The following is a 14,892-nucleotide window of genomic DNA, read 5'->3' as shown; positions in this document are numbered from 1 at the left end:
ATTGTGAGTATCAAATTTAAGAATCCTCCTGAAGAAGGAAAAACATAGATAAAGAAAGAATCAGTTGAAGAAACGACGTCTGAAATCAACTTTTCGGAATCCTGATCTGAACTCCTCGTCTATTTGTTTATCGAGATTCCATCCATCTGGAATTCCAACCAATCCACGTGCTCTTGGAGCAAATTGAGGATATTCTGGATTCACATTGAAGTCGAACGCAATTAAACGGCCATGTGATTGCAGGGGTCTGGAAATATTTCAGTTATTCAATTTAAATTCGAACCGAGTATTACTTTTGCCAACTTGCGAAACCAGAGGAGACTGATGACGTTTCTCCATCATTTACTCCTCCTGAGAACACATTTTTCTCTAAAGAATGAGCTCTGGGAGCCTCTTTTTGTAGGAATCCTTCGCTCTCTTCTAGTTTCTCAGGTCCTTCTCCAACCATACTACTCTTCAATGTTCCTTCTTCTTTTTCGATATCTTCTAAATGTGTTTTTTGAAGTTCTGAAAACGTTGGTTCAGCTGATGGAGCACCGATCTGAAAGTAATAAAATATTGAAGGTAGTATTCAAATTGTTCTCAGAAAAGTACATTGGCCACACTGACTTCATAAAAAGTCAATATTTATTAGTTTATGACTTGACTTTGTTTTGTCGTTTTCTTGATCTTCGACCACTCACATGTTCTTTTGTTTTCTCAATTTCTGATGCGTGTTCCGTTCCGAATGGAAGCTTTCTGGGTGGTCCCTCTATACGATCTGATCCTGTTTTCAAGACGTTTTTCTCTCTGAAAATAAGCTCCGCAGCTGCCATATCCAGATCATCGTCAGCTGCGGATCGGCGGGTTTCTGCTCTGAAATTTCAAAAAACTTTTCAATATGATGACATTCCGAAAAGACAAAATAGACTTTTAAAAGTATACAACAAAAGTTCAAAAGTTCTTCATTTTTAGGCCAGAAACTTACGGAGAAGATAAAAAATGAGCACTTACCTTCTGATAACTTTTCTGACTCTGTACACAGCTTCAATAGAAATAACAGAGAATAATAGAATGGAAATCAATGATACTTGAACCTTCATGATGAGATTCAAACGGAAGTTCAATGGGATTCAACACTTCGTCGTGGAGTAATGACCGGTAGAAAGAAGAATTTTGCAAAATTGTGAAAAACGGAGAAGAACCAGTTTGAAAAAAGGAGTAAGAGAAGAAAACATATCATGGGAAATAGCATCTTGACGTATTGCTATCTTCATTTTTGAATCAGCTAGATTACACACACGGCACGTCGACCCAATACTCCGAAACGACCCTCATCTTTTCAGGGCCAATCTGTGTTCACAGAAGTCACAAACTAGAGGAATGGTGTAGTCTTTGAAGTGTGTTACTTTCAGCTTTGAAAATGAAAACATTTATAAATAAAGTCGATATATTAAAACACAGCCATAAAGCAGATAGGGACGAATGGGGGCTAAAAACAGGGAAGGGTTTGAAACGAGAATTATGTCCAGAAGATCGGGATATATAACATACGGACGGTCGCCTATTCGAAAAAAGACACGTAAAGAGCCAGCGCCAAAACAGAACAAATTATCAGATGTAAAAGAAAAAATAAATTACTGGAGCAAAAAGGGAAAGGAAGCTCAATTAAATGTAAGACATGGGTACTATTCACACAGACAAAGATGAGATGAGAATTAAAAGAACCTCTTGTGCATGGCTGATGCTCCAACATCGTCATATTCTTTCTTTCCGAGCCACATTTTTCGGAAAGTGTCAAGACTTGCAACGATTGATCCCCCGATCCATGTGAGAGACAGGCGTTCTTGTGATGCCGAAATTCTGATCTTGCCATCGGAAGGAGCAATTTTACGGACTTCCCCTAACAAGCGATCTCCGAATCCCTTGAACAATGTTGTTCCTCCACTCAAAACTATGTTACTATAAAGCGTTTGCCGGAGATCAATGTCGCATTTCTGTAAAAATATATTTTCAAAAATGAACATGTTATTTCAGCTCCTACCATAATGGATTGATTGACAAGGTGCGCCATTCCAGGCCATTCAGTTCCAATCAAATCAGGCTTGAAAAGCACTTCTGGAGCACGGAAACGCGAGTTTGAGAGCTCGATTTTAGTTGTGTCTGGAAGAGAATACACTTGCTTCACAGCATTACTTTCAACTTTAGTCGGATCGGATGCCAAGTAACATGAATTTTCTTTGATTTCTCTGACAATTTCAAATTCGTTACTACGGTGGAATTCGTAGCCTTCACGGCGAAGAAGAACACGGAGATATTCCGTTACATCACGACCAGCCAAGTCCATTCGTTGAATGCTGAAACAATCCAAAATAATCAGACTTGTCACGGGCCGGGCCGGGCCGAGACCAGGAAAAATCTCGGCCCGGCCCGGCCCGGTCAAGAAAAATCTCGGCCCGGCCCGGCCCGCTCGTTTTGAAACATTTTGAGTTTTTGAATTTTTTTTGGAATTTTTTGAAATTTTCTGAAAAATGTGAATATGTATGATAATTTATGGTGTGTCCAAAGTTGCTACAACGACAAATCTGCGGCGTCCAAAGTTGATTTGTAGGTTTGTAGGTTTTGCAGGTTTCGCAGTTGAAAAATTAAGGATGAGCAATAACGCATAACTGCAAACCTGCAAATCTACAAATCAACTTTGGACACCGCAGATTTGTCGTTTTTGCTGTTTTGCAGCAACTTTGGACGCACCATTAAGCATTTTTACTCTATTTTTTCTAAAAATTTCAAATAAAATTTGGTAAAAACGGGTTCCCATTTTTGAATCCGGGCAGACCGGGCCAAGAGAAATTTCGGCCCGGCCCGGCCCGGTCAAGAAAAATCTCGGCCCGGCCCGGCCCGGTCCGGCCCGACCGGGCCGAAATCAGGAAAAATCTCGGCCCGGCCCGGCCCGGCCCGATTTTTGACAAGTCTGAAAATAATAACAATTTTTGGAAATATTTAACTTACGCATGCTTCATCGCAAAACCCTTAACGATTGGGACAGCATGTGTGACTCCATCTCCAGAGTCCAAAACAACTCCTGTCGTTCTTCCAGTGGCATAAAGCGAAAGAACTGCTTGCATTTGAATATACAGTGCAGGAACATTGAATGTTTCGAAGAAGATTTCGGCTGACTTTTCACGATTTTTCAGTGGATTCAGTGGGGCATCAGTCAGCAGAACTGGATGTTCTTCAGGGAAAATCTGGAAAACAAGAATCTCTTCATTTTACTTCCATCCAGTTTCCGCTGGCTATACCTGCAACTGTTCTGGACCAAAAATGTATTCCCAAATCTTCTCCATGTCGCTCCAGTTGTTCACGATTCCGTGTTCCATCGGATACTCGATGGAAAACAATCCACGGTTGGACTCAGCTTTTGGACCTTGAAGACAATAGCATTTTTCTTTTCCATTATTTTAGGTTAAATAATTTACCTATGAAGATGTCGCCTTCAAGCCCCCCAGCCATCACTCTGTGGTATTTTGGTCGTCCGACAAAGTTGGCAAATCGAACCTAGAAAGCAAGGAAATAAAATCTTCAGTCTATAAAAACAATTATTACCTTCGGCTGTTGTTCTCCAGCAAATCCGGCTTTGATGACTCCGGATCCATTATCAATCACCACAGGCTGATTGGCGATTACGTCGTAGTCCATCTTATTACCTATAAATTGAAAACTTATTGATAATCTGGAATGACAGAGGTGAAAACTAGAAGATGGTGCAAGATAATTCTTTAATTTTTTCCAAGTTTCTGAAAAAGTTGTTTTTGAGTCATTAAATTGGTATGTGGAATCAAAATCAAATGCGTTGCGAAATGTACGCAGAGTTTATCCATCGGTGTTTGCAGACAATGCATCTAATGCGCGTAGAAAGGAATTTGAACCGAGAGAGAAAAAGTACGATTCGGAAACAAATAGAGAAAGCAGGAAGAGAGCAAACAGAGAGTTAGACAACTATATGTTAACCAAAACTATAAAGTTTCTATATAAATCAATTATGAATGCAATGAACTGTCTCGTTTAAAAAAATAGTGTAGTATCCAAGAAAATAACCAAAGTTGTCGGAGCTAGTGAACGAATTAATTGATTTGAGTACAAGTTGGAGTAGGAATGGATATGCTTAACTTAATTGTGTTTCTTCTTTAAAAAAAGAAAAATGATCAACGGTGTTCTTATTAGAAAAGTTTGAACATAAATAATTCACATGCTACAGTATCTCGCAATACTGTAAACGTTCTATTCATACGATTCTTCCCAAAACATTGAGATTGGTATTAGAAGTAACTTGGGAGATAAATATGGAAATTAAGCTGTATTTATGAGTATAAAGAGTCATTAAGGAAATACCGTAAATACTGTATTATAACGGCATGCCGTTATATTTTTCAACTGCCTCCCAGAGAAATTTTGAGGTTTTAAAAACTTATTAAAATTTACCAGAAAAACTTTTTTTGGGAGTTCTATCGGCTGATCAAGACGTTATCAATCACGCTCCTTCTAACCAGAAACAAGAAAAAACACCGGTATATTGATATTCATGAATTCTGAGTATTGATGGGGTGCCGTTATAATACAGGTGCCGTTATATTACAGGTGCCGTTATAATACAGTATTTACGGTATGTCTGAAAAGGGGTTACGGTATCCGAAGCTACAACATTTGAATAGATGAAATGTATCGAATCTAAAGTTGGAAGAAACGTAATATTGAGAAGGCGGTAGAAACTACAATCACATTAATTGCTTCACCGTGGAAAGCGCTTACCAAAAGAAAAGAGAACAGATGGTTTGCTCCCTACTCCGTCTGTCGAGTCTCTCAATGTCTGCGTCTTACTGCTCCATTGCTCTCTCGTACTTTAACGGACCTTCCTGCTCTTTTCTTCATTCTTCTTTTCTCTCAAAGTTCATCCATTTCTTTTTGGCAGAAAACAATGCTCCCCAATATATATAATGTCGAATCCGATACCCTCGGAGTTGGTCTTCTCCATGGATCGTCTCGATCTCCAAGTTTTAACAAAACATCAATCTATACAAACCCAACAATGCTCAGCGACTTTTATCAAAATTTGAATGCAATGCGATGGTTGGTTTTGGGGGAAGAATCATTTGAGAAACATATCAAGTTTCAGTCAACAAGAGCTATGCGATGTAATTCTTGAAGCATATCAGATTCAAGGAACATCTTCGGAAGATGGAATAATTGATGAATCGAATGGTCCACAACATATTCATGCACACAGAGTTATTCTTTCAGCATCAAGCTCTTATTTCAGGTAAGAAAAATTTTTTTTTAACTCTCGAGAATATCTCTCAATCTTCTGAATTCCAGAGCAATGTTCACCGGAGGTCTTCGAGAATCCCATCAACGTATTGTCCCAATTAAAGAAGTTGACGTGGAAGTTCTATCTCAATTAATCGATTACATGTACACTGGAAGAATGAGAATAGACGAACAAAATGTTCAGACGATACTGACAACAGCTAGTCTTCTTCAGCTCACTTGTGTTCGAGATGCTTGTGCCAGATTCATGTTGGAGCTACTCGATATGACAAATTGTGTTGGAATGGCTGAATTCGCTCGAGCTCATGCTTGTCATCAGTTGGCACATGCTGCTCAATTGTATACGAGGCAGCATTTTGTGTAGGAAATCGACAAAAAAGTTCAAAAAGTAATTAAAATTATTTTAGAGAGATAATTGATAATGAAGAGTTGTTGAATCTGGACAAAGAAGCATTTTGTGATTTGATACAAGACGATCGGATTACTGTACCAAGTGAGAAACCGGTAATGCAAGCAGTTCTCAACTGGGTTAATCACGACGAACAGAATCGAAAAGTCCATTTGGGAGAGTGAGTTTTGAGGTTTTAATTTCATTTCATTTTCAAAAGTTTTTTTTTTCAGATTGATGTCAAATGTTCGATTGCCGCTTCTCGGGGATGATTATCTGCTTGAAAAGTGCAGAAATGATGACACTGTGAGACATTATCAATTTCCATCGATGCCTCTTTCTTTCAGATAAAACGAGATGTAGCATGTTTGAATGTGATAATTGAAGGGATTCATCAACTGAAAGTGACAAAGGAAAGACAATCTGATATGTCTTATTTGAGGTGTTTTATTTAAATCTGTACATTTTCTGTAACTGAGAGAAATTTCAGCTCGGAAGATAGGAATCCACGAGAGGAAGTGAATAGAAAATGGTTTATTGCTCGAGAGCCAATGCCAGAGTCACAGGTATCATCTAGTTAGACGGCTGAAATGAACTGAACATCGATTTGTAGCACATAATGGTGGTTGGTGGACAGGCCCCGAAAGCGATAACAAACGTAGACCTCTTCGATCCAGACAGTCAACTTTGGAGTTCGTGTGCTTCTCTCCCACAAAGAAGATGTCGAAGTGGGGTCAGTATGTGCAATGGCTACGTCTACACAACTGGTGGTTTCAATGGAGCACAAAGAGTGAAATCGGTTGATTTCTATGATCCACGGACTGATACTTGGAGATCTGCAAATCAGATGAATGCGCGAAGATCGACACATGGGATAACTACGTGCCAAAAACTACTTTATGCTGTTGGAGGATTCGATGGTACCACGGGACTTGCAAGTTCCGAGTATTACGATCCTCACACTGGAAACTGGTTTCCACTTCCATCGATGAGCACTCGACGATCTAGTGTAGGTGTGGCTGCAATCGGAGAAGATATTTACGCAATTGGTGGATTTGATGGGGTTTCTAAACAGTGCCTGAACACGGTTTGTATTTTAACTATATTTTATTTTCATGAAAGGGAAAAACATAATCATAAAGCGGATTTTGGTGGTAACGGGAGAAAATAGAAAACAAAGAAAAAGGAATAGAATGCAGTAGGCGACGTGGGAAACGAATAAATACTATGATTAATATAACATTAGCAACAAAAAAGAGTTATTTACTCCCACTCTTCAGCCTTCTCGGTGTCAGCCACATGTTCGTCGGCGAATCTTCTGAACTTTGAGAGCAATTTCTCTAGTGGAACTTCTCCACGGACAGCATTGTCTCTTGTACGAACATTTACGGTTCCGTTCTCTTTTTCTTTAGCTCCGATTACGAGAATGAAATTGAATTGAGCCAGTTGCGAGTTTCGTACCTTGAAACGTTTAATTTTAGTAACTGAATCGAAAATGCCTTACTTACCTGCTTGTTCATGGTATCCCCACAGGTGGCATCGTATTCAACTTCAAATCCAGCTTCGAAGATCTTCTTCTTGACATCACTAGCATAATCCCTGACAGACTCGTGAACAGTGATGATTTTACACTGTCTTGGTGAAAGCCAGAACGGCCATTTTCCTCCATAGCTTTCAGTAAGAATTGCGGTCATTCTTTCAACGGATCCGAGAACAGCCCGATGAATCATAACTGGCCGTTGCTTTTCTCCTTTCTCACTGTAAATTATAGTTTTTTTGTTTGAATAATAATCAAATTATAACTCACTCAAAATACGACAGGTCAAATTGGTTTGGAAGCTGGAAGTCAAGTTGAATGGTAGCGCATTGGAAATTTCTCTTCAATGCATCTTGGATAGTAATGTCGATTTTTGGTCCGTAGAAAGCTCCATCTCCTGGATTGAGAGCCCACTTTCTTCCAGTAGCATTCAGCGCTTCAGTGAGATCGGCTTCGGCTTGGTTCCATGTCTCAATTTCTCCAAGGAAACCTTCTGGTCTTGTGGACAAGTTCAATTTGAAAGTGAAACCGAATACTTTCTCATACGCGTACTCGAGGAAGTCGAGGCATTGCTGGAACAAAATAATTAACATTTTTCGATCAGTTAAAACGAACCTTGATTTCTTCGGCAATTTGATCCTTACGGCAGAAAATGTGAGCGTCGTCTTGTTGGAAACGACGAACACGTGTGAGTCCGGTGAGGGCACCAGACATCTCATTTCTATGCAAGACACCGAAATCGGCGAAACGGAATGGAAGCTCGTTGTATGTGTGTGGCATATGACCGAACATAAGACAATGTCCAGGACAGTTCATTGGTTTTAATCCAAACTCTTCTTTCTCTACTTCAATTTTGAACATATCTTCTGAATAATGCTGCCAATGTCCCGAAGTCTCCCACAATTTCTTGTTGTACATATTCGGGGTGATGACTTCAGTGAATCCACGTCTTCTGTATTGTTTTCTGATGAAATCAACCAATTTGTTGTAGATATGAGCTCCCTTTGGATACCAGAAAGCGGATCCAGGTGAAAGCGGGTGGAAGAAGAACAAGTCTTGTTCTTTTCCGAGTTTACGATGATCTCTTTTCGCTGCTTCTTCTTGCAATTTTTGCCATTCTTTCAGTTGTTTGGAATCCGGGAAAGAAATTCCATAAAGGCGTTGCAATGATTCAGCATCAGCTTTACCCTCCCAATAAGACGATGAGTTTTTCGTGATAGCCATTGCCTTCACTTTTCCGGTGTGACGAACATGTGGGCCACGGCACAAATCGATGAGTGGTCCACATCGGTAGACAGTGGTTTTGGGGGTGTTGATTTTTTCTTTGATAATACGAACCTTGAACTCGTTATACTTGAACATCTCCAAGAGATTTTCCTTTGTCATTTCAAGACGTTCAAACTTCTGCTTATCTTTCACTGCAGCTTTCACGATCTGGTCAATTTTCGGAAAGTCTTCCGGGCTGATTGTACGATTCTCGTGCCACATGTCATAGTAGAAACCTTCCTCAATCGGTGGTCCATAACAAAGATGTCCTCCACAATATCGCTCCATGGCTTCTCCGAGAACATGGGCAGAAGAATGCCAGAAGACCTGTAAAAAATACATCTTTCGTACCAAGTATAATATTCTCTGAATTATTACCTGCTTGGCCTCATCATCCTCAAACTTCAAAAGTTCCAAAGTTGCGTTTCCTTCGAAAGGACGGTCCAAATCCCAAACAACTCCATTGACCTTAGAAATAACGGCAGCCTCAGCAAGCCCCTTGGAGATTTTCTCAGCAATCTCGAAAGGAGTAGTACGCCAGGATTTGCCGTCATGAACTTTTCCGTCCGGCAGTGTAATCTCAATCGGCTCCGACACTTTAGCTGCGATTTCCGCGTCATATTCGAGTTTTAACTTGTCCCAAAGCTTAATTCTTTCCTCAATGAAAGCTGGCCATGGTTCAAGCTCAGTTGGCGCCTTCGACATCTTCTGAAAATAAGAAAGATGCTTCTTTTGTAAAATTTGGAGAAAGAGAAAAATCGTACGTACGTGGCCGTTCAAAAAATGATATTTGTCAGGAGCCGCGGAACAAAACGAGCGATAAAACTGGAACGAAAAAGGTTTGAAGATGTGTTTCGATTTCTGACTGAGAAAAAGTATCCGGAAACTATTCAATCGCATCGAGCGATTTCCATAAGAAGCTGATCAATTGAACAGAAATGCGGCGCAAACCTTAAATACAGTAGGAATTTAAGTTATTTCGAAATACTTTTGAAGCATGACGGAACGTGATGCAATGCTTTGGAGGTTGCTTCGCGGAAAATAACGTGGCAATGAATACTACGGAGCAAGACAGCACAACAAATGCGGAGATGGATGTAAAAAGAGGAGAGCCAGAGAGGAATAGAGATGAGGGACTGGGATTCTAAATAATGTAACGAAAGGATAAGCAACGACTGAAAGACATACAACAAGATTACGTTATGCTGTTTCAAGTTGGAATAAGTGATATTACCAAGAAAATAATGTTAGATATCCGAAAAGTAGGATGAAAAGCATTTAAAATGTGAAAAGTTGGCCGCACACGAGAAAAACGCCATCGATGCGTCTTTCCTGTGAATTGGCGCGATTCATGTTTCTTGCAAAAATTGAAATTTTCCGAAAACTTTTTTGTTGCCAAAAAATTTTTATTGTTAAACTCCAATTAAAAATTTCACATAGTTAAAAAAAAATCGTAGTTTCAGGTGGAAATATTCGATCGGAGAGCTCACAAATGGCGACCTGGACCATCGATGCTCAATGTAAGATCAGGAGCTGGAGTCACCGTCTACGACAAGAAAATAATAGCTGTTGGAGGGCATAAAGGTGCAGAAATTCATCGATCGGCAGAGGTACTATCAACTAAATCAACATAACTTTAACACCTAATACTCATATTCAGATTCTCATCGGCGATGAGTGGATTGAAATAGCGAACATGTCAATCCCTAGAAGGAATACTGCAGCAGCTGCATTGAATGGTAATTAAAACGTTATTTTCAAAATTATATAAGTCTATACATATAGGTCTTCTCTATGCCGTTGGAGGGGATGATGGATCCAGCAATTTGTCAACAATCGAATGTATTCAGCTGAGTGAGAGGTCGGAGTCGCAATGGAAAATCGTTGATGTAAGAGAAAACTAAAGACAGAATTATAAAGAAAAATACAATCTTCTTTAGGCTCCAATGTCGCAGGGACGATCGTACGCGGGAATCGCACTCATTCCGAAAGAATTTTGATAATTTGTAATTTGCTTTTTGAATTGTTTTTCACAAATAAACGTAGCTTTAGGTAAACCCCTATTGTATTCATTCAAATGACTGTCAGATCAACCAATTCAATATATATCTGATATTTGTTTGGTTTTCTTATTTCATAGTCTATTATTCAGATGGAAGATGAAGATGCTGGTGAATCTTCCCAATTGAACGAAAGTTTCGGTAACAAGGATGGCCTCGAACTTCTGGAATACGAACGAGCTACTCTCGCTAAAACTCTACCGGCCAGCGTTCTATTTGTCGTTGCAAGTGGACTAGGGCTCGAACGACTGTTTCTAGAACATCTCATCCTGTTTTCTGACCGTCGCCTTCTTGCTCTTGTCTTGAACACAAACGAGCACGATGAAAGTTATTTTGTTTCAAAGCTAAAAGAACATTCCGTAGATTGTGATCCGAAAGTTATCAATTCTGATGTCTCCGTTAAAGATCGTCAATCCATTTATCTTGAAGGGGGTGTTCAATTTTGTTCAAGTCGTGTTCTTTTAGTCGATCTTCTTCAAAATCGAATTCCCACTGATCGTGTTGCAGCGATTTTTGTATATAGAGCTCATCAGTAAGATTTCAATTCAATGAATTTTGCATAAAATAATATTTTCAGAACACTAAACGCTTTTCAAGATTCTTTCATTTTGCGTTTGTACCGTGAAAAGAAACCTGATGGTATGGTCAAAGCATTCACTGATGTTCCGAACACTCTTTCTTCTCTTGGACAATTACAACGACTTGTTGATCGTCTCTATGTCCGTCATGTGGAACTTTTACCTCGCTTTTCCAATATTATCGAAACTGAGCTCAATAAATACCAGCTGAAAACGGCAATCTTCTCGGTGGATGTCCCGACTCCATTGCGACGCGTTCACCGCACACTCATAGAATTTATCAAAGTCTGTGTTCGAGACTTGAGAACGTCTTCTTTAGCTGGCAAACACGCCGATGACCAATTGGAAGAAATGGTTCATGTACCTTGGGCAAGTACGCAACTTGAGAAACGGCTTCGTGACAGACGTGGGAACATATCTGAAAAACAACAAAGACTACTGAACGATGTGGCTTCACTGCGAGAAATTTTGCAACTTTCTGAAAACATGGATGTAGCAACTGTTTTGTCGAGATTGCAAGTCTTGAAAAACGATAGAACTGTTCTAGAAGAGCATAGTGGATGGTTGCTCTCACCGTCGTTTAACCGAATTATGGAAGATTTACTTACAATTGCTGGAGTAACTAACGGAAAAGGAGATCCAAAAAAGTTTTCAGTCCCGGCGAAATGGACAGTTTTGACTGAAGTGCTTCGAGAAATCAAAAATATTCAATTAGAGAAAAAAGAATATAGAAACAACAGTGAGTTGTAAACTCTTTAAGTTAGATGACCCAAGGAACACTTTTCAGATCCATCTGTTCTCATTATCACAAGCTCCGAAGATCTTTCTAGACAGGTTACAGATGTAGTTCGGTATGGAATGAACAAAATGAAATGGATGACATGGAGACAGTTAGGATACAAAACAAATCAAGAAATGCCTGATGATGATCCTCTTTGGGATCCAGATACGATTTCTCAGTTAATGCGTAGCTCTTTGGTAGGATGCAGAAAAATGCTCTGATTATCCTCCAATTTTTAGGATGTTGAATCGAAAAGCGAAGTCATTGCAAATGTGCAAAAATCACAAAAGACGACTGCCAGAGCTGCACAGAAACGAAGAAAGCACGCCGAAGAGATGAGCGGATTCTCGAGTGATTCTCGTATTCAAACAAGTCTGATACAGTTTGGGATTCTTCAGTACAAACGTCGAAAATCTGGAAACGAAGTAAGAGAACAAAGATAGTTTAACATTATGAATTCATTCAACATACAAAATATCAAAATTTGAAAGAACGGTTTCTCAAAATTACTGTGATTTTGGAAGTTTGGTGAAGAATTCGATTTGCATGTCGGTGTCGGATGGGAAACCAGCCAAAGCAGTCACCAACTTGGTGAGAGTAGAGAATTGTCTCATGAAGGCGTTACTGATTGGAGTGCCTGGTGGGACGACCGGGGCTTTCAGAAGAAGAGAAAGAATCGATAACACAGAGTGGAATGGTTGGAATTCGTCTCCAACTTTGTAGGTGACACGGCTAGCTAGTTCAGTAAGAATGGCCAAGTCATAGATAAGAGGAGAGGCGAGAAGAGAATCTTCGCAGGTGTTGTGCACGACAAACGTTTGTTTTCCTCCCATGAAGATGCTGAAAATTCACATACAGAGAATCCGAGATTCCAATTAGATTTACCTGCAAATGTATTCATCCATAGCTCTCTTCGAATCCGCGACAAACGGCACGTACTTAATTACAACACAATGATCTGGGTTCTTCGCATCGGGAAAGAGAATGTTGTTGGATTTCACCATGTCATCGACAACCGAGGATTTGGAGATCTCTTTCGAGCGGAACTGTCTCGCTTCACTCAAATTCTTTCCGTCATTGTTTCCAAGATGATTGTATGAAACAATAGACTCCGGTTTCAATCCACTGCTCACGAGGAAATCAACGAAGGCAGACTTGAACTTGGTTTGCCCCGACTTGAAATCGTCTCCTCCAACAAAGACGTTGTGGCGATCAGCAAGTTCGATGATTCCTGGTACAAGGGTGTTCTGTGGTGAACCATTGATGTAATGAGCTCCTTCGAGAATTGAAGCGACAGCAAAGATGTTCGATGGTGAAACTTCGTCTTGATTAGTACGAATCGATTCCATGATTTCGTCAGCAGTTGAGTTGAGACCATCGCGAACATCAGTGTATCTCTCCGTATTGGCAGTCCAGAGAACAATAACACACTCTGTAATTGGAATAATAGGCTTCTGAAAACTCAACTCTCAACTCACCAAGGTCATTCTCACTCTTGAACTTGCGAATATCGGCACGAATATGCTCCAAGTGTTCCAACTTGTTGTCTCCAGGAATCACATTGTTAGCCCTGTCTCCTTGGTTGGAAGCGATGAAATCCGGGTAGTAAACTGATGGAAGTGGTACGATTGGTTCCAAGAATGGACGAAGTTTCTCCTGAAGCTCGGGTTCGAAAACCTTGGCACGAGCCATAGCATCATACAAGTTTGAGTTGCTGATATCCCATCCACTAATGACCAAATCGTTGGGTGAGAGAATTGGGACGATGTCCTTGAATGGAACGAAAATCTGGTTCTGTGTTGCAGAGTCGTATCCCAAATGAACGGTAGCAGTTTGAGTCACAGATCCGAAGTAGTTAGCTTTATTATGTCCCTCCTTGGTTTTCCATGTCATAGCGTATTGATTAGCATAGATCGATCCGACGGCAGTAGATCCATTGTTTCCTCCAAGTCCAACAAGCAATAGACCAGTCTTGCGTGGTTTCAGCACTGTCTTGAAAGTGTACTCGTGTTCTTTTGGTGTCACATGAAGTCCATCAGCACGGTACTCGAAGTGATTCTTACGATAGTTGAACTTGGACTCCAGCACACCATCCTCCAATTTCACATTTGGAGATTCAACAACGAGCTGAAAATGTGGATTATTACATAATCACCATAAGGGAAAATCTATTTTCAAATTTGAGTTAACTCACTCTCTTAGAGATTCCATTGACTTGGGCAGAGCTCATTTCGATGCAGTCACGCGTAGAGCAGTCCTTTTTATTACCTGAAAGTCTTGAAAGATGAATGTGCAAATGAACAAAAAAGAGAAAAAAGACTGCGTGTTTCAAAGAAACGAGAGAATCAATAGAATTATGGGCACGAAGAGCGAAAAGAGCGAAAGGGCAAGAGGCTGTCGTCGTGCTCTCGCACACGGCAATAAATGCACTAATGCCAAATCGCGAGATGACTGAGCAGGAGACACTGACTAAGCTCCGCCCATTTTTCTAGAGATGCCCGCCTCTGGGAAAATAGATAATTAGAGAGGAGAGACACTAGAGATGTTACAATATAAACAAATTTCCAGGTACCGACTACGTCTACGGCAGCTGGTGAATGGGAGGTGAAGGAAGAGTTGGAAGAGGAAGAAGAGTTTGCGAAGACAATTGGAGAATTACAAGTGTGTAAATCTGAAAGTGATGGGTTCAAGCAGAAAATAATTACAGACTGAGATGATTATTTGTACTGCTCGAGAAAGGGAACGATATGTTTTATTAAAACTTCTAGAACAAAAGAAACCCAGCGCAATTGTTCTTTATACAATGTCTTTGCAAACTTTGAGACAAATAGAAGTGGGTTTCATGCATGGATGGAAACAAAAAAGAATCACATTTTTAAGATATATCGTTCTACACATCCTGACAGACAACTACATGTATACTGGCTGCAATATACCGAATCAACTGAAGAAAGTAGATATTTGGAATCCATCAATCGAGA

At 40.1% G+C, this 14,892-nt stretch overlaps 5 protein-coding genes across 5 annotated transcripts; 2 read left to right on the top strand and 3 right to left on the bottom strand.

Annotated features, from left to right (window-relative positions):
• Window positions 1-60: 60 nt before the first annotated feature.
• GCK72_005577 (uncharacterized protein) lies at window positions 61-3,675 on the bottom strand (the record flags this gene model as incomplete). Its single annotated transcript, XM_003117135.2, has 9 exons — window positions 61-247; window positions 294-541; window positions 684-855; window positions 1,708-1,976; window positions 2,024-2,336; window positions 2,989-3,224; window positions 3,279-3,403; window positions 3,456-3,534; window positions 3,583-3,675. 9 exons carry the CDS (start codon window positions 3,673-3,675, stop codon window positions 61-63), a joined length of 1,722 nt encoding a protein of 573 aa, XP_003117183.2.
• A 1,276-nt stretch (window positions 3,676-4,951) lies between these two features.
• On the top strand, window positions 4,952-6,860 carry GCK72_005576 (uncharacterized protein; the record flags this gene model as incomplete). The annotated part of the gene is made up of 6 exons (XM_053725245.1): window positions 4,952-5,103; window positions 5,150-5,293; window positions 5,350-5,661; window positions 5,709-5,870; window positions 6,180-6,255; window positions 6,303-6,860. 6 exons carry the CDS (start codon window positions 4,952-4,954, stop codon window positions 6,858-6,860), a joined length of 1,404 nt encoding a protein of 467 aa, XP_053589439.1.
• Window positions 6,861-6,952: 92 nt separating this feature from the next.
• On the bottom strand, window positions 6,953-9,197 carry GCK72_005575 (uncharacterized protein; the record flags this gene model as incomplete). Its single annotated transcript, XM_003116832.2, has 5 exons — window positions 6,953-7,150; window positions 7,198-7,447; window positions 7,497-7,798; window positions 7,842-8,819; window positions 8,871-9,197. 5 exons carry the CDS (start codon window positions 9,195-9,197, stop codon window positions 6,953-6,955), a joined length of 2,055 nt encoding a protein of 684 aa, XP_003116880.2.
• A 305-nt stretch (window positions 9,198-9,502) lies between these two features.
• GCK72_005574 (uncharacterized protein) lies at window positions 9,503-12,354 on the top strand (the record flags this gene model as incomplete). The annotated part of the gene is made up of 8 exons (XM_053725244.1): window positions 9,503-9,589; window positions 9,956-10,102; window positions 10,153-10,231; window positions 10,278-10,381; window positions 10,645-11,084; window positions 11,130-11,869; window positions 11,918-12,108; window positions 12,151-12,354. The coding sequence occupies 8 exons, from the start codon at window positions 9,503-9,505 to the stop codon at window positions 12,352-12,354; spliced, it is 1,992 nt and encodes a 663-aa protein (XP_053589438.1).
• Window positions 12,355-12,417: 63 nt separating this feature from the next.
• On the bottom strand, window positions 12,418-14,141 carry GCK72_005573 (uncharacterized protein; the record flags this gene model as incomplete). Its single annotated transcript, XM_003117454.2, has 4 exons — window positions 12,418-12,751; window positions 12,797-13,343; window positions 13,390-14,038; window positions 14,106-14,141. The coding sequence occupies 4 exons, from the start codon at window positions 14,139-14,141 to the stop codon at window positions 12,418-12,420; spliced, it is 1,566 nt and encodes a 521-aa protein (XP_003117502.1).
• Window positions 14,142-14,892: the final 751 nt, after the last annotated feature.

Source organism: Caenorhabditis remanei, chromosome II (assembly GCF_010183535.1).
Source record: "Caenorhabditis remanei strain PX506 chromosome II, whole genome shotgun sequence".
Taxonomy (NCBI): domain Eukaryota; kingdom Metazoa; phylum Nematoda; class Chromadorea; order Rhabditida; family Rhabditidae; genus Caenorhabditis; species Caenorhabditis remanei.
This window is presented reverse-complemented; position numbering and strand designations above follow the sequence as displayed.